Genomic DNA, 17,807 nt, shown 5'->3' on the forward strand with positions numbered 1-17,807 from the left:
GGTACTTTTAAATAACACTAATTTTAATATTTAATCTTAATAAAAACCCAGTATGGAGGCACTGCGATTATCTTAATTTTGTAAATGAAGAAACCGAGTCCCAGAGAAGTAAATAGTTTGAACAAGTCACACAGTCTAGCAAGTGGGTTAGCCAGAGTTTGAACCCAGTGGCCCATGCTCTGGGCTACTGACGTGCCGCCATAACCAACTGAACAGACTGCAGAGGCACTGTCTCTTTGACCCCAGAGTATATGTGTTTCGTATGTTCCTGCCTATGCTTACATTTTACTGTCTAAAATTGTGGTCTTTAGGATTTATAAAAGGAAAAAATATGTGTGGTTGGTCTCATGACATAGATTGCTTTCTCTACCATAAAATATCTAGCTCAGATTCCTTAAAGAAAGAAATTCGGTACTTTCAAAAGAAGGGAAAGCCTCATAAGCATTTTCCAAAATACTATTTTTAAATGAGAAAGTACAAATGATGTAGATTATGTGGAATTTAAGGATTCTGCTCCTATGTAGAGCAGAAAACTTGAGTAAATCTTGATGTAGACAGCATAACGAGGGTAAAGCAATGTTGCATAATTCATTTGTTTTCTAGACTTCAAGGTTGCTCCACGGGAATCCTTCGACTCAGCTTATCCTCTCTGCTGCATTTCCACTACAACAGAGCACTTTCCCTCAGTCACATCACCAGCAGCACCAGTCTCAGCAACAGCAGCAACTGAATCGGCACAGGACTGACAGTTTGACCGATCCTTCCAAGGTTCAACCACAGTAGCACACATCCCTCCTCTGTGATCTCAGGAGGAAGGGGTTGTCCTTAAGAGTTGCTCAGATGATCTGAGACTAGGAGGAGAAGGTCCAGCAGTTTCACAAGATGCAGTATTGAGTGTTCTAGTTTCTGGACTTAGTTAGCAGGGAAAGTGCTGCCTAGTGCTACAAATGTACATTAAATACCAGCCAGCAGGAGATGATCATGGGGCCATAGCCAATTCTGACAGTGTTTTACTCGCCCAGCTATTTTTCAAATGGAAAGATAGATTGCCAAATGTTAAGCTCAGCTATGAAACATGACCTCCGGTCAATCAGAAAGGCACTAACAATGTTAGTAACTTTTAGTGGTTCTGTGCCTGTTTTCAAGTGTTACAGAGGACACGCCACTGTCATGTCAGGGGTTTGCGTACAACGATGCCATGAAGACAGTCCGGTAGACCCAGTAGACCCCTTCCCCATCCCCTCTCCCTTTTCAGATAATGATTGAATAGTAATTTCAGAATGTCGTGTGGTTCAAATGCTCTATGTACAGATACTGTAAAAATATTATGTATATGTCTGGATAAAAGGAGAGAAAGCAAAACATTTTGTAAGCTGCATGAAAGCATTATCTCCTCTTAGGTATGAGTATATTTCCTTAGATTCTGACGCCATGTGCAAACTAGTACATCCTCTGTTTCCCCTCTTGTTTACAACACGGTAGTGTTCTCACTTTTCCGGGGCACAAGGCTTTTTGTTCATACTTTGGCTGTGATGTCACAGTTTGTTCAGTGAGGTATGATGTGCTGCTGGGAATGGATATTTTTTTCCAGGTTAAATTATTGAGACAACAGGATTTTCAAGTTACTCAGAAATATCCTTTATTTCATTATTTTTCATTTATGTTTGAAAATAGGATTTGCACTGCTTTATTTTAGATGGTTGGAAGTTTTGGTCACATATTTTGATATATAGTTCATAGTTGGAAATAGTTGTGTAAACGGTTTTCAATAAGCCTGAAAGTAATTTCAAGAATGTTTCAGTTATAGGAGTAAAATTTGCACACAAAAGATTTTAGGCACTTTTTAACATTCTCACTGGTGGGAATTTTAACTTTTAGGATTTGTTGGAATCTTTTTATTATCCTTCACAATTTCAATGCTTCTTTTAGTCAGAAATGATTCAGGGTTATTTGAGGGGAAAAAAAAAACCCATAGTGCCTTGATTTTGATTCAGGTGATAACTCACCATCTTGAATTCATTGTCTGGTTTCAGTAGCAGTTTTGAAACCTTAGTACATTTTTAACAGCATGTGGGTGTCAGTGCCATTATGATTCTCCTAAGTTTCCACGAAGACTGCTTTGAGTCTCTTGGACTGGAGGTACAAGTAACTTAGAAATAAATACAAGGTGACATCCTGACACTATCAGAGTCATTGATGTGATCACAAAATTGTTTCCTAAATCAGCATCTTCCTTTAAAGCTGAACAGTTAAGAATTACCTGTCAATGTTTTCTATATATGATCTTGATATTCCTACAAAGAAAAAAGAAGGGGTAAGAATTGGCTTTGCCTTTACTATAACACTAGAATATTGTAACTCACATGCTTTCTAAACGTGAACTAAGATTTCATTTGGCAATATTAGATTCTAAAGGTAATAAATTCCAACAGAAATTACATACATAAAAAGATCATCTTAGAGCTTTTATGGTACTAATAATTAAATTGACAACCACAGAGCAAAGGAAAATTAATGGAAATACCTTATTAAAATATCAAAAATTATTACTGAAGGGAGGATAGCAAGCTGTAGTTAACTCAAAATTGACCTTAAAAGGAAATGTGTAACAGAACTGAAAAAGGTTTTGAGCAATGAAAATATTGTACTATAGAATTGCTCGACAAAAGAGTCAGAGGAATTTCTAAAACCGTTCTTATGACTTTTCTGTCCTTCACTTTGCTATCATCCCAAAAGGATAGACTTTGTCTTTCTACAGACAACTCTACCTGGCCACACATCTATTAGAGAGTTCATATTGAAGAAGAAAATAACCAAAGAAAGTTGGTACCTAGCCTTCTACAAAAGAAGTGTCACTGGATACCAATCAATAATGAACATATCAAGAAGCTCCTCTTCTAGCTAAATGATCTGGATGAAGAGATTTCTGACTTCCTCATGAATGTCAAGAATAGCTGTCAGAATATGTATGTAACTTGAGCGTAGGTACACATAGGTGAAATTGATGTAGAATATGGCAACAGTATTAGTTTTCTCCCCTTTCAGATTGCCTTTCTCAACCTTACCATGCCATTCCATATATCTGAGTTGTGCCTCATTTATTTATTGGCAGTATTTAGTGGTATGGATAACAAAAGATATGAAGAACTATAATATTTATTAAGATTTATCCTCTAAATACCGTACTTAAAGGGAAAGATGGTGAACGGTGAGTACTGTGTACTTAGGTCTTCAAAGGCAAAGCAGAAGACAAGCCACAAGGTAAATCTGTAGACTGTTCACATTCTCCTCTACCAGTCCCTTCAAGTATTTTCCATCCTCATAGATATTTGGGAAGGAAAATTAGACAAAATGATGTTTTGTAATTCCTGTTGTTCCTCACAGCCCATTTTTGCCCTGCTTAGAATTGATTGAATTTAAAGGGACAGCTAGCTGTGTTCCCTTGGCTGTCAATATATAGTGTTGTCGAAGAGCTAGTAAGCGCCAACTGCCTCAGCTCCTCTGTGTCCCGTTCGGCCTCCCCCCCCTCCCCGCCCAGCCCCCGGTTTTTCTTGAACTTGGGTTGCAGAGCTGCCCCTGCCCCTCCCCCATAATTGAGACTTGAGCATTCTGATGAAGACTGGGCAGTTGCCTGATCTTCGTTCCTGTAGCCAAAGTTGTTCATTAAAATCCCAAATCTACGTAATGAAAAAATACCAAATACAGACACCTTTCAGCTACTTAAAAGTCACCATCTTCCCTCCGCTGTACTCTTACAGCGATTCATTTTTTCTTACAAAACATTTTATTCTGGGTGGCACTTTTTAAGTGACAAACTATTGAAGATCTGGAAAAACGTGAGCTGCTCTGCAGTCGCCCTGCTCTGCACTGTGGTGGCCCCCGGTGCCAGTGCTGTTAAACCCTTCAGGCGAGGCTGCGGGGGTCAGTCACGTTGCTGCTAAGAGTGGTGTCAGACCAGAACCCAGATGCTCAAAAGTACTCTGATTTTTGAGCTGGAATATATTAGAGGAAAAGCAAATGTGAGGAATGGGGATGGCAATAGGTAAATACTACTGTTCAGTCTCCAAACTCTGTCCTAAGCTGAGGGGGTAATTCGAGCCCCATGCTCCGCTTTGTTACTTACATCTGGTTTAGGAATGTACTAGTAATAAAAGATGCCAGTGACTTTGAATAGGTGGTTACAGAATACTTAGTGCAGAAGAGTGAAAATGTTATTTGCATTCTTCAGAAGTGCTAAGAGTCTTTGGTCATTGCCTTAAAGCGGTCTGCTTGCAGTTAGTTAAGGGCACTGAAGCAGTGCAGCTCCATGCAGGGCATTGCAGTGAAGGGAGATGAACCTTTGTTCAAGAGGCCTTAGAAAGGGGCCCCTCGAAATAGTACTCTTTCTCCGGCTCCACAGTGGTGAAAATTATTTTCAACTGGATATTATTCAACTTGATTTCTAATGTTTCCACTACAGTGAGGTAAACCTTTTCCTTTTTTTAAAGTGGAATGCAAACAGCATTTTACTTTGGTATTGCTCGTTTCTCCTTTTTTTCTTTTTCTCTATTTCTTTGGTGATTGAGTTTGTTGATGATGGACATTTGTGGAAAACTCATTCAAGTCTATAACCTTTCCAATATCTGTGATCCTATTCCTAGTCCCTTGGGAGTCAGTGTTGGAAGGTATAAACACTGGATATTACTATTGCTGAGTGAGTCTAGCCAGGAGTGAGCAGATTGGAATTTTCAAATGGTGGAAAAGGAACAGCACAAAGGCACTTGCCATTTTAATTAGCAATTGGAGAGAGAGACCCTTTTAAGTTTGTTTGGGTTGGGTGAGCATTCCTCTAAAAGGAGCTTCTGAAATAAATGCAAAGGAAAAGAGTCGACTATTTTTATAGCATATTTAATATATTTGTATATAACTATGAATATGGTAGGAACCCTCCACATGCCTCCACTTTTCTAATTTACTCCCCCTTTTGCCATAGCACTAGTATAGCCTCATCCGCATGGGTAACGTGCCTATTGTCAGCCTACCAAAAGATAGCGCTGCTGCTTTCTGAGACAGGTGAGACCACCCAACTCTCATGCCTGGGGATCCTTTCTGTAGGAATAGCACACACTTCGAAAACAACATAACCACAGTCTGAAAGCATCATTTTGAAATGTAACAAGCACTTTATTGCAACTATTCATTTTGATAAAGTTTATTATCTTAAGCATTACCATTTCTAAAGGATCCCCAAATCATCACTTAGGTGAAATTTTAAAATGATACATTTCTGAGAAATGTTTAGATCCAGTGAACCGTAGCAGGTTTCTGGGAGTGATTTCAAGGTAGCCAAATGAACTTTGACTTTGGTTCTGAATGTGGCGGAGTCAAGAGATTGTAGATGGCTAGTTCCGTTTCGACACTATTGTAAACCTGTCTTGCCTATCATGTAGACACCAAAAGAGACCAATGAGCCTGTTTATTTTCAGAGGCCTAGGACAGTTGCATCAGTGTGAATAGATGTATAGAACTAACCTAAAAGTGACTGGTAGTAATATTTTAGAATATGATAATTTCAAGAATTCTTCTGGGTGTTTTAAATGTGCTCTGAAATGTTGGCATGTCATTTCAGCGTTTCCATTTGAATTGCTCTTATAATCTCTTTTGCACAAAAAGGACTGAGAAAAAGACAACTTCAGTTGAAGAAAAGTATAATTTGGTCTTATTTTAAATATGTCTCCTGTGGAAACACAGGGGATGAATTTTGTTGGTATAGTTAGTTATTAATTCAGGATATTTAAAACAGTATTGAACAGCTCACAAGAAATTCAGCAAATGTGGACATTTAAAAATTAAAACTTTGTTTCCATGTGACTGTTTTGCATATTTTCCCCCTTGTCATAATTTAACACTACATTCCTTGTTTTTCTTAAATAAAATAATACTTTGCAGGTTCTGCTTTGAGTATTTAACAATATTTTTGTAAGCTGCCTGGGTCTTCCTAGGGAAACGTTTAGTGAAGTAGGATATAGTTTATGAAGAGACTGTTGAAGTGGAATCCCATCACCACCACCAGCAAACACTGAGGTGCTGCATTCAGTGACAATCAAAATAGTGAGTATTTATGGAAGAATTTAGAACGTGATTTTAAAGAGGCAATTGCTTTGAAAGCAGTTCTCTGGGTTTGTTGAATGAAAATGGCTAAATGTATTTATTTATATTTTTAAATATCTGTGTTGTTTTCTCATCAGAGTGATTTCACAGTGTCATGTATTTAATTTGTGGTTTGTTTTGTTCTGCTTCGTAATCTTCTACTTAAAAGAACTGGCTCCTCTATCTGGGGGCGCAGTCTCCAGCCCTCACCAGGACTGTCCCTGGGCCAATCCAAATCTGTTTTACTTCAGGACGGCAGTGGAGGGCCCAAAGCCGGATGCCCTGGCACTTCCCTCCTGTTCTCAACTCATTTAAGAAAAAATAAAGGTAACTCCTTCCAAATTTGCTTTGTATAGCTCCAACCTTTTTTCTAGTTTCACTTGCTGCCTTTTCTATTTTATGGGTACTTTTTATAGGATTACTTCCCCAATGCAGCCAAAGGCCAGTAGGACAGAACCAGTGGCACACATTGCCTCTGTTCTGCCCATTTGGGGAAATGTTAGTAAGAAGATCGGGATCTTCGAATGGCTGTCACTATCATATCCATAGTAAAGCCCATTTCAAGTCCTTAAATACAGGTGGAACAACGTATGTGCACTGTACTCTCCTACAAAAACTGTTTGCTGTCTTTAGGGTACTGTTGCTTGGCTCTACAAAAACAAGGCCTTCATACACAGTACTAGCCACTCAAGTAGTGTTGGGACATTTGAAGCCTACAAGTTGGAGGATACTTCTTAGCTAGTATACATCGGAACAGAATTCTCCATTCTAGGGCTCTCCGAGGAGCTCTTGAGTCCCACAGGCCTCCAGCGGCGTGTACCATCTAGCTTTCGGGACCCCTCAGAGAATGATAACCAAAGCATGTCAGCCACAAGTTGGATTTAATGATGTAGAACATGTTTAACTCTGAGGCTTAAAATGAAAATGTGTTTCAAATGTATGCTTTTATTTCTGAGGAAACAAACTGTGACATCGCTTAAAAAATGACATTCAAATGTTTTATGTGTGTTTTGAGTTATTCTGTACTGGTGCAAATTCACTGCTGGCAATGGTTGTGCCAGTACTAAAGAGTTAGTAGAGAAAGCTCTATTATCCTTAGATTGATGTATTATGTACCTAGACAATCATCAAGCAAAACAAAGTTGGCCAGGAAATGTCTTTTTTTTCCCCCCATGTCAGCTAGAACAGCTGTAACTTTAGACCATTCTAGAATTATTTTGGAATCTGTTTTACTATGGCGTAAGTTGGGGAAGGGCCTCAGTATGGCACTTGCACATTTACTCTATGTAGAGATGGAAGCCCAAAGATGAGTCACATTCAGTGCTGTGTTGAAACCAGTTAGTGCAAAAAAGTTTTATCTTTGTAAATTTTTAATTGTTAACATCAGTTAGTAGCTGTAAAAACATACACCAAATTCTTTCTAATGTTCTGTGTGATTCTTGGTTGTGCTACTCTTGACATTGCTGTCCTTACTGCTTGGTTCTTGGTTTTAGATAAAAATTAGATGTAGCCCATTGTCTTAACTTCCAAAAAGGTAGAGCTATATGTACATGGCTAACTGATCTTAAGAATACGTACTTTTCCTAAAGCAAACATTGAATTGAAATCCAAACTGATTTACAAAAACGAGATGGACATCTTGTAGGTATTGTATTCTGCCCCAATCCTAAATTGTACCGAAGCACGAAGGGATAATGAATGGTTTCAATGGTGCTATCTTAGGTTCTCTGCTGATTTTCATGAGCTGTGTTTGGAAGTACAATATTACATAAAACGTGGATCATTTTGTTACCAACTTACTATTGCCATTTTAATTTGGTGTTACAATTGGTTGCACTTGTTTTTCAGCACTGTCCTTTGAGAAGAGGTAATGTGTTTTATTAGCCTACCTCCACTCAGGCCTCTTGGTGTATGATCATTTCTCCAGGTTATGATGTGCACAGTTTTCTAAAACTACATGTACTATTATTATATTGCTCTTTCCCGTAGACTTTTGTAATGTATTCCGAACCTAAAATCATAACAAAAGAGCCAAGCAGTAGCATTGGTTGGTTTTTTTTGTTTTGTTTTTCGTTTTTTTTTTTTTTTTTGTAAATGTAAAACTAATTAGATCCAGACTTTGTTTCCTTACTCAATTTTAAAAATAAAAAATACCTCAGTGCTATGTTTTTCAGTATCACCTGCATTTCTCAAAAAATAACACCCGCTTTATGTGGCACATAACTTGTAAGAATCACATTATTTTGGATTTTAAAGGAAGACTATTAAATATTTTAAAATCAACACCAATGACATTTTCTTTTCTTTTTACTCAGCAATGGAGTCTAACCACATTAGCGATTTTTACCTCGTAGCTTCGTGTCGGAACTGCCAAATTCTTGTAGTAGTAGTAGTACTGTCCTGGTACAAGGTGGTAGAGCCTCAAGAAAGCTATGCTGTCTGTTAGCCCCGCATTAAGCTAGTTCTTGGGCCAGGCTGCCTGCACTGCCCGTCGGGGTTGTGATGGCACCAGCTACTTTCTAACAGGGAATTCTCCTTTCTGGTCTTGGAAAAGAAAGAATGCAATTACTTGCTTGCTCTGTTTGTAATAATCTAAAGCAGTATTAGGGGAGTGGTGGTGTGGTCTAGGGATGTCAAGCTGAGATTTCTTTGAAGTGTTTTATCTTCCCAGGTGGACACTGTGTTTTTCTACCCTGTAATTACACTTCCGTTAAAACAGTCATTAAGATCTCTTCACGATAGTGGTTAGCGGTCTTTCCCACAGTGTCACTACAGAATGGTTGCTGCACTGACTTAACTGGATTTTTCCACAGTCTCTTGAAATGACAAATCACACATTGTGGACTTTCGTAATAGATCAGTAAACCCGATCTGCTCCGGGTCTACCCTTCTACTTCACACAAGGAACACGTGGGAGTTTTCTGCGGAAGACATGCCCTTCAGGTTGAAAGAGGCTATTAAATAACAGTGCTAGTTAGTGCACATGGTAATAGAACATAGCAGGCTGGGAGAAGGCAGTTATGTTGTTTGGATAGAATCATTAACAGTCAAGTTAGAATACACTTTAAATGACAGTGATTACCAAAGTTACTATGATAAGATGAGGTAGCCTTATGTAATCGAGGATTATAGGCTCTAGAATTCAACAGTGTGGTTTGATGCACTGTTCTGCCTAGAACTTTTCATCCTTACGTTAGTACCTTCTACCTCACAGAGCTGTGTGAGGGTTATGGGGAGACAGTGCTTTAGAAGACGGGCTATTTTTTAATACCGACTTTAGAAACTGGTCTGTAAATATTAATACTACAAAGTTACAAGTCTACATAACACACAAGGGAAAACAAGCTCTGGTCATACCACTTTTATTTACATCGTATCTATGTTACATTGTTTATTCAATATAGAAAAAATATGAATACACTCAGTATTCTCTTTTAATTTAGTAACTCCACGTTGTCAAATATTGACTGTTTTTATATTGGGTTTCCTACCCAATTAAAAAAAAGGGTGGGGGGGGGAGAATGAACCTGGCAAATAATTCTTGCCATGTTATAACAGTAATATGTTCCTCTTTAAAAAAAAAAAAAACAAAAGAAAACTGATTTTTAAAAGACTTGTGATTAAACTGCTTACTGGCTTAAGGAAATATTTTAAAAGATAAAAATCAATTCATTCCTCCCTCAAGAAAAATGTTAAGGCAGTTATCATCTTAAAAACAGCTCCGTGATCCAGGATAAAATGTATATTCCTCATAAAGGGGTCAGTACTAAAAGAAAGTCAAGGGTAGACCCCATCGCACAATGGTTCTATGTATGCCCTCTCCCACAAATAACTAAAAGAAAGGTGACCATATCAACATAATTGTGCTGGAGAAAAGAAAAATCCACACTTAGATACCTGGTTTCTTTTAAAAATCCATGTTGCAAACAGAAGCAATGATTATTTCTTTTGGACATTATACCTTCTTTAAATGGGTCAAACTGGCAAATCAACGCTACAAAATATGTCTTCTCCGTCACTTTTAGTTATAATGCACACTATGTACATAAAGACAAGAGTTACCTATCTTAAACTAAATACAAATTAAAAAACGGCTTGTTAAAAACCAGAATCGGGACTTATAAACAGTGCAGAAAATGCAAACGCCAAAAATACGATGCCTCCTATGATCGTCACTGTAAGAGAAGAGAAACAAAGTGAAATAAGGCAAAATTCCTCTAGGAGGGAGCTAAGGTGTTGCCCATTACTCTTACAATCTGGTAAACCCTGAAAAGAAATTAGAAACATTCAGGCCCCATTAAGTGAAGCAAAGCATACGTAATATGCCTGACTGTACAATAAGAATGCATTGCTTCCCCAGTGTTGTCTCGAGAGATGACAGTGTTGAAATTGAGACAGTGCTGGTACGCAGCAATACGACTGTAACTCATCTTAAAACCCAGTTATTAAAATGAATGTTCCACAATCTCTGACAAGCGAAGAGACTTCTGTATTCCATTTTTAGGCCCTAGCAGCTACACAGGAAATTCTCCTAGGTGGAATCCATAAACATGGTCTCCACCTACGAATCCCAGTCTTTTTTTTTTTTTTTAATTTTTTTTTTTTTTCAACGTTTATTTATTTTTGGGACAGAGAGAGACAGAGCATGAACGGGCGAGGGGCAGAGAGAGAGGGAGACACAGAATCGGAAACAGGCTCCAGGCTCTGAGCCATCAGCCCAGAGCCCGACGCGGGGCTCGAACTCACGGACCGTGAGATCGTGACCTGGTTGAAGTCGGACGCTTAACCGACTGCGCCACCCAGGCGCCCCCGAATCCCAGTCTTCTAAGACACACCTTTAAGGCCAGAAAGTTTCATTTCCAACATGATGATTGTTTTACTTACGTTGACAAACAGCTACCAAAAATCCAGTAAGGCTTTCAGATGAACTCGTATTTTACTAGCATCTACATATGTGAAAAACAGTCCACGTTCGCAACAGCAGTAACCAAATGTACTCCAGAATGTTAAAACTAAGAACCAGCTCTTTTTCTAATCTCTTAGCAATTCTAAGAGTTAAGTGATATTTTCTTCGTAAGTTAAAGCACAAAAGACTTACCGGTTCTGACAGAGATTTTTTGGGCTATCATTCTTCCTCCGATGACTGCTAGTCCGGTGCATAAGCAGTGGCCCACTGTCCCACCCACTGCTACGCCATACGGGTCCTGGAAGCAAGCGTGACTAACATTAATTTAAAAGCAGTTGAAACTGTTACCTGAGAAAGATAACTATTAGCCACTGAAAATGGAAATGAATAACAAAGCCTAAACACGTCTAAAAACTCAGGTGTGTGAGGTACGAAAATTGTAATAGCGGCTTGAGGGAATATTTGCAATCATATCCAGGAATCGAGCTAAAAGCAGACAAATTTCTAAGATCAAAATAATGCTAATTCAAGCAGGCAGCAGTTGTCACCATTCAAGCCATATTTAGCTCTTAAGTGACAAGTACTGAGGGGACTCACCCCAGACCTCTCTTCCCTCAGGTAGTGTCTGCTATTAGGAGGAAACAAGGCAAGCCTTTACAGACCCGGCCTCCCTTTCTCTCCACTGTGTCTCCGGTGCTTCAACTCAGAGCCAGGAACACGGTATTCATTCCCTAAATCCTTGCTGCCAGAGCAAACTGGAGTCCCTCAGACTGGGAAGACCAGTGAAAATTTTCCAGAAAGAATACCTCTGCAGGACTAGCAGGAAAATTTGACTTGTGGAGGAGAGAACATCCTAGAAGGCAAAAGGCCAGCAATAAGAGACAACTGCAGAAAAGGTTAACACACATTTCCAGAGAGAACCAATGAGTCACAAGAGAGGTATCCCATCAACCTAGGTGGAGGCCAGCTCATGAAGGACCCTATCGATAGGCTTACAGTTTAGACTTTAAGACACACTGGTTTTTAGCTGGTGAGTGACAGAACAGGAGGTATATGCTTTAAAAGTCTAGTGCAGAGAATGAGCTGGAAGGGAACAAGATTGAAGGCAAGGGGCTCAATTGCCTGGATTGGGGTGGGAGACTGGAAGCAGAGAAAAGCAGGTGGATTTGAGAATTAAGGAGGCAGAATTGATACACCCTAGTGATAGGTGTTACAGAAGAGAAAAATCAGGTATGATACCCATACTTCTCACCTATAATCCTCTAGATGAATTATGATAATACCAACATGACTCAAAAAGTTATTCGGAGCATGTGGGTGACTCAGTCATTTAAGCGTCCAACTCTTGATTTCCGCTCAGGCCCTGATTCCCATGTCAGGCTCTGTGCTCACAGTGTGGAACCTGCTCAGGATTCTCTCTCCCTCTCTGGCCATCCCCTTCTCGTGCTCTCTCTCTCTCAAAATAAACATTAAAAAGGGGGGGGGGGAAGGAGTGAAGAAAGGGTTTATGGGTGCTGACAGGAGTTAAAAGTGGGAGAAGTTCAGGAGTCGGTTGGGTTCAATGGTGAAGCAGCTACAGGACTGAAGAGAACGGCCCTGAGAGGGAGAATGCAGACGAAGATGCCGAGGACGACATAACAGTAAGAAAAGCAACACTGAAGGGATGACGGAGGGAGAGGAGCCCAAAGAAGACTCTGGAGGGAGTCAGACAATTAGCCTCCCAAGAGGAGCACTGAGGGGCCTGTGGGTGGCTGCAGGGAACTCGAAGCCCCCATCAATCCTCCCGATGAGGTCAGAAACTAGGGTCCGGTGCGTTTAGAAACCAAGAAAGTAGAGCAACTCCTGTTTGCCAACAGAGCCCAGCCTTTTGAGACCGGGGGGAGGGACGGAGAGGCTGGCATCTGCAAGGGAAGCAGAATCCAGTAAGGTGTGAAACTGCAGATGAGAAAGACTCATACGTGCTAAAATGCTCACAGCAGGGCTGGGAGAAAGGCAAAGGTTTAAGTAACGGAGTGGAGACATGGGGCTGTGATCCGGAACCCAGCAGGGACAGGACTGCCACTGAGAGCGTGGAGGGAAGAGACGCAGACACCTCTGTGAACCACGTGTGGCAGAGCGGGGCCGCACTGCTCATTCTGTGTATTCAAACTTCTCAGCTGGCATCCGTGAAGATGCTGTCACTCTATCTCAAAGGGTGCTTGAACAGTCACTGGATTGAATAAAATTTAAAAATTCCTTTAAAACAGAAGTTTTTGGTCTTTGTTATTTGCCAAATTCATTTGATCCTGGAACCTCATCCCCCATTTTTTTTTTTTTTTTTTTTTTTTGCTTAGTACCTAATTAAGGACACTAAATTCAGTTGGAAACAAAGAAATAGAGTTCAGACTAAAATGGACTGAACTGCATCTCAGCATAATTTATATAAAAAACTACCCAGAAAAGGTTAGGAACGTTAAGGGAAACAGACAAGCTGGCTTCTGCCCCTGAAGAGCTCGCAGTATCCCCGCGGTGCTGGTGGCCGGTGGCACTGCATCGGGGACTCCACATGCATCATCTTGCTTCATCCCCGGAATAATCCCACGAAGTAGGGAAATGCCCCATTTTCAAACAAGGAAATGGTGCGGGAACGCGGTCACACAGCTGAGGACTCACTCCACGCTGCTAGACTGCAGCAGACCAAGGGAGCTGACACGGACAGCAGATCTGGACCTTTCACAGTCTGTGCCACACAGACGACAGGATGAAGAAAAACGTAGTGATTTCTGCCATCATGACAGCTCTCACTGGCAGGACCACCACCACTGTCCCCACCACCACAGAAAGAGGTGACTTTGTTTCAAGTCCCAATGCTGACAATCTGAAAGCCGCTAAAAAAGGCTAAGAATGAAGAAAACTATAGGGCACGGCCATTACAGTGACATTTTAAAAGGAAGTTTTAAAATACAGGACTCAAGTGAAAAAACCAAGTTCCTCTTTCTCTTTCAATACAACATTTTTGATGCTTCTCTGACCAAATAGCCCCATCCCAACCCTTGGTCCGGGCCTGCAATTTGTTTTATATTTTCTCTTCTTTTTTTCTTTTTAAATGTTTTATTTATTTATTTATTTATTTTCGGGGGGGGGGGGGGCCGGAAGAGAGAGAGGGACAGAGAAAATCCCAAGCAGACTCCACGCTGTCAGTGCAAAGCCCAACATGGGGCTTGATCCCACAAAGCCGGGAGATCATGACCTGAGCTGAAATCAAGAGTCAGAGGTTCAACTGACTGAGCCACTCAGGCGTCCCTCGTTCTGTATTTTAAACTGTGGCCTATGTTAAGGAACTTGCTCTTTTATGGTAGGCATCTCCTAGGAGTTAAGGACAAATTCAAATCACGCTTGTTATCTAAATCCTACCATCAGATAAAAACAATAATTTAACAGATAGAGACACTCCCTCAGCTAAGATCACCAAGAGACTGAAAAGTCCCCACAGTACTGCATTCCACAACCATCTCCTCAGATCTTAACAGACCTGTGTGAACAATAAGATACCTCATGTAAAACGTTACTAATTCTTCTCAAAAGAAATAAAGATTATAATTTTAAAAACAAACAACCTCCCCCCAAAAGCTAGCTTTTACATAAGTGGCATTTGATATCTATGAACAAGATATGGTAGAAGATGCTAGAAGGCCGAGAGCCACAGCTTCTAGTCCTTGCCACTGCTACCAACTAGCTTATGACTTTGGACAAGTTGCCAGGTGTCTCTGAGCCTCAGGTTGTGCATCTTTAGAGCAAAGGGCAGGACAAGGTGACCACAAGTCTCCCCTAGCTTACCATTCCAGACCTTAGTATTCCGGGGCTAAGATTAGCAAATTGTATATCCAGAAACAAGTCAACTGTAATTGCACTACCCAGAGATAAGCACTGGGAACATTTTGATTTCCTTAATCTTCCATTCACCAAAGAGTGAATATTCCCAGAGCTATGTAGAAATTAGTAAATGAATGAACTAATTTCTCTTGTGCTGGACACTTAGGCTGTTTTGGATTTTCCACTGAACAGTATTTTGTAAAGTAACCCCTGAAACACTGAAGTTCTAAGAAAAGCCAGAAAACCGAGTCAAGACAACTGCCATGGTATCTATCACTCCAGCAAACCTGGAGGGAAGAGGAGTAAACAGAAGTCCAAAGACGGCAGTTAGGTTGGGCCACAGGACACCATCTGCCTGCAGAAGCTGGAGACCGTTCATTTTAAAGAGAATCGGGATTATTAGGGATTAGAAAATAGTCTAACATATGAAGTAGTCTCTTGGCCCACACGGACTGTTCAGGGTCCTGTGGAGTGAAGTAACAGTGTTATGCTTAGTTTTAACAATAATACAGAAGCAGTCATTTCTCAAGTATTACTCGCCTCTCTAGCTGCCAGAACAATCGTAGTTAGTTGGGAGCGATCACCCCATTCGGCTAAGAATGTCAGTGTGAGAGCCTGAACGAAGATGGGGGAGATAAAATGCAGCCATCTCTTCTGGGGTATTGTCGTGCTTGCACCCGTTTCAACATCTCCTGGTCCATTTAAGAGTTTAGTTCGTTGAAACTAAATTAAAAAGAAAAAAGAGAGAAAATAGTCCCAGCAGACAAATAAAAAGAGTACAAAATTACTTAATCTTTCTTTTAAAAATTGTTTAAATTCTATGGAATATGCTCCAAGAAACTAAAACTATGTAACCCCAGGGGCACCTGGGTGGCTCAGTCGGTTAAGCGTCCGACTTTGGCTCAGGTCATGATCTCACAGTTTGTGGGTTCCGGCCACACATTGGCCTCTGTGCTGACAGCTCACAGCCTGGAGCCCGCTTCGGATTCTGTGTCTCCCTCTCTCTCTGCCCCTCGCCCCCGCCCCTTAAAAACAAACATACATTAAAAAAATTATGTGACCCCAAAGTTCTCTTTTGAACCACTGGCCTCACACAGCAACACACACTATATTCTCAATTCTTCCGTTCCTCCACCACAAAATCAACCAATATTTACTGATCACTTACTATCCTAAATGCTGTGGGAAGAAACTTGTAAAATACAAACTATAGCTCCTGCTTTGCAGGAGCTTATAATCCCCTGAGGAACCTCATCCCATGAGGTTGACACTCTACCACATCCCCGTTCACTCAGCGTCTTATCACAGACCGCTCTAAGAATGCAAAGTGGGCAAAACAAGCTTCTATTTTTTTTTCTTTAAACTTCTTTTGAGGAGCCCACATATATCACTCAGATACGGATAACCATGGAAAACCTCTGGATAATACTTATTCTTAGTGGAGTGCTTTTTTGGTCCAGACGTTTAGGAGCACCATGACTTACTTCTTCATCTTTTTTCTTTAATTCTGCTTGAACTTCCTCCAGTTCCTCTTGACCCTCATCTGGACTCATCTTTAAGCCTTCTCGAAGCATTCTAATGCCAAAAATGGCAAATAATGCAGTGGAAACATAGTACGTATACACCCTGGGGATGACTGTGGTGGCATAGCCGAACAAAACTGGAAGAAAATGCAGAGTATGGACAATTAGCATGCGTCTCATAATTCTGATTATGAGAAATCATAACTGAACATTGTTCTCAAAGAAAAGCTCATCTAAAACATAATAACCCGGCTTGCCACATGTCATGTCAACTTTAGGTAGAAAGTTAACTCTGATGCCCTCTAAGGAGTCGGACATCTTATAACCTGGAAGCTATACCACTTTCATACGCAAGTGATATTTCTTCATTACAAGTCTTTAAATTGCAAACTTCTTTAGTGAAGAATCATGACAAGATTCTCAAATGATAGGTATGATTCAAACTCTGCTCCTTTGTAATTATTTCAATATATCTGATAAAAGAAAACAAATCATTGCTATACCATACCCTAAAATAACATTTACAACAGACTCAAATTTATTCAGTATCGTTCTTTCCTACCATTAAAGAAAAGAGGACCACTGTATAAGTTATACCAAAAAAACCTTGGAACTGTATCAAGAACCCAAATCCTAACCATGAAACACATTTATACCAGCGTTATCAGTTCAGTAGTTAAAACTTAAAAACTACAGAAGGGCCAGAGGAGATTTTCACACAAATAATAAATGCAATTATCCTTTACTTCACATGCTCTTTTTATAAAATGGGCACAACACTTCAAAATCTGGATGAACGCCAAATGTATAACTGCACAGATAAAATAGTCCCAGGTCACTATAATTACAAAATTCAAGATTTTAAAATCATGTTTAGAAACACATCACATCTACGCTTATGTGTACGTCTATGTTCTGATTATATGTATAAATATATACATTTGTATATATGTATATGTACACACACAATACAGACCTATTATTTTCTAGCTCTATCCAGTGAAAAGGCCAAAAAGCAAAGACATCTCAGTAATGAGGCCACTTGACATCCATTCTTGGCTTCTCACACCACTCCCCACTAAAAGCCTCCTCAGAAAAATGGCTAATTCCAGGCCTATGCAGACTAGGTACAAGCTGAACTTGTGCTATCTTGTCGTACTAGAAAGTACGGAGGAACAAAACCAATGATGGGAACATGACGCAAGGACATGGGAGCTGGCTTGGAGGGGCTTCCCCCAGCCAAATCTGGGGCAATTGAAGCAATATAATTAGGTAATTAATTATAACCCACTGAAAACAATGAATCCCCAAGTTTATACTGACAACAAAGAGACAAACGAGTGGGATGGGAAGGAGAGCTCTGTGAGCGTAGTGTGCCAGGCCCGCTGGTCACGGGG

General features: G+C 40.2%; 2 protein-coding genes across 7 annotated transcripts in view; one reads left to right on the forward strand and one right to left on the reverse strand.

The window, feature by feature from the left end:
• CLOCK (clock circadian regulator) overlaps positions 1 to 8,412 on the forward strand; it is a 132,281-nt gene extending 123,869 nt beyond the window's left edge. For all 5 annotated transcript variants that reach the window (XM_086705031.1, XM_086705029.1, XM_086705027.1 and 2 more), the window contains one exon: positions 604 to 8,412. In XM_086705031.1, coding sequence (XP_086561157.1) covers positions 604 to 783 — 180 coding nt within the window. In that variant the 3' untranslated portion in view covers positions 784 to 8,412. The remainder of the gene's footprint in view (positions 1 to 603) is intronic.
• TMEM165 (transmembrane protein 165) overlaps positions 1,623 to 17,807 on the reverse strand; it is a 36,234-nt gene continuing 20,049 nt past the window's right edge. The window contains exons 3-7 of one of the 2 annotated variants that reach the window (XR_015250438.1): positions 16,372 to 16,547; positions 15,428 to 15,610; positions 11,228 to 11,333; positions 8,477 to 8,673; positions 1,623 to 2,294 (exon numbers count right to left, since the gene is read on the reverse strand). Coding sequence is in view for 1 of the 2 variants with exons in the window: in XM_025921792.2 (XP_025777577.1) it covers positions 10,228 to 10,304; positions 11,228 to 11,333; positions 15,428 to 15,610; positions 16,372 to 16,547 (542 nt within the window). In the remaining variant the exon portion in view is untranslated. Of the gene's footprint in view, positions 2,295 to 8,476; positions 8,674 to 9,475; positions 10,305 to 11,227; positions 11,334 to 15,427; positions 15,611 to 16,371; positions 16,548 to 17,807 lie in introns of those variants that run through there. The other variant, XM_025921792.2, reaches the window with a different exon arrangement.

Source organism: Puma concolor, chromosome B1 (genome assembly GCF_028749965.1).
Source record: "Puma concolor isolate L17-30 chromosome B1, mPumCon1.1.hap2, whole genome shotgun sequence".
NCBI classification, from domain to species: domain Eukaryota; kingdom Metazoa; phylum Chordata; class Mammalia; order Carnivora; family Felidae; genus Puma; species Puma concolor.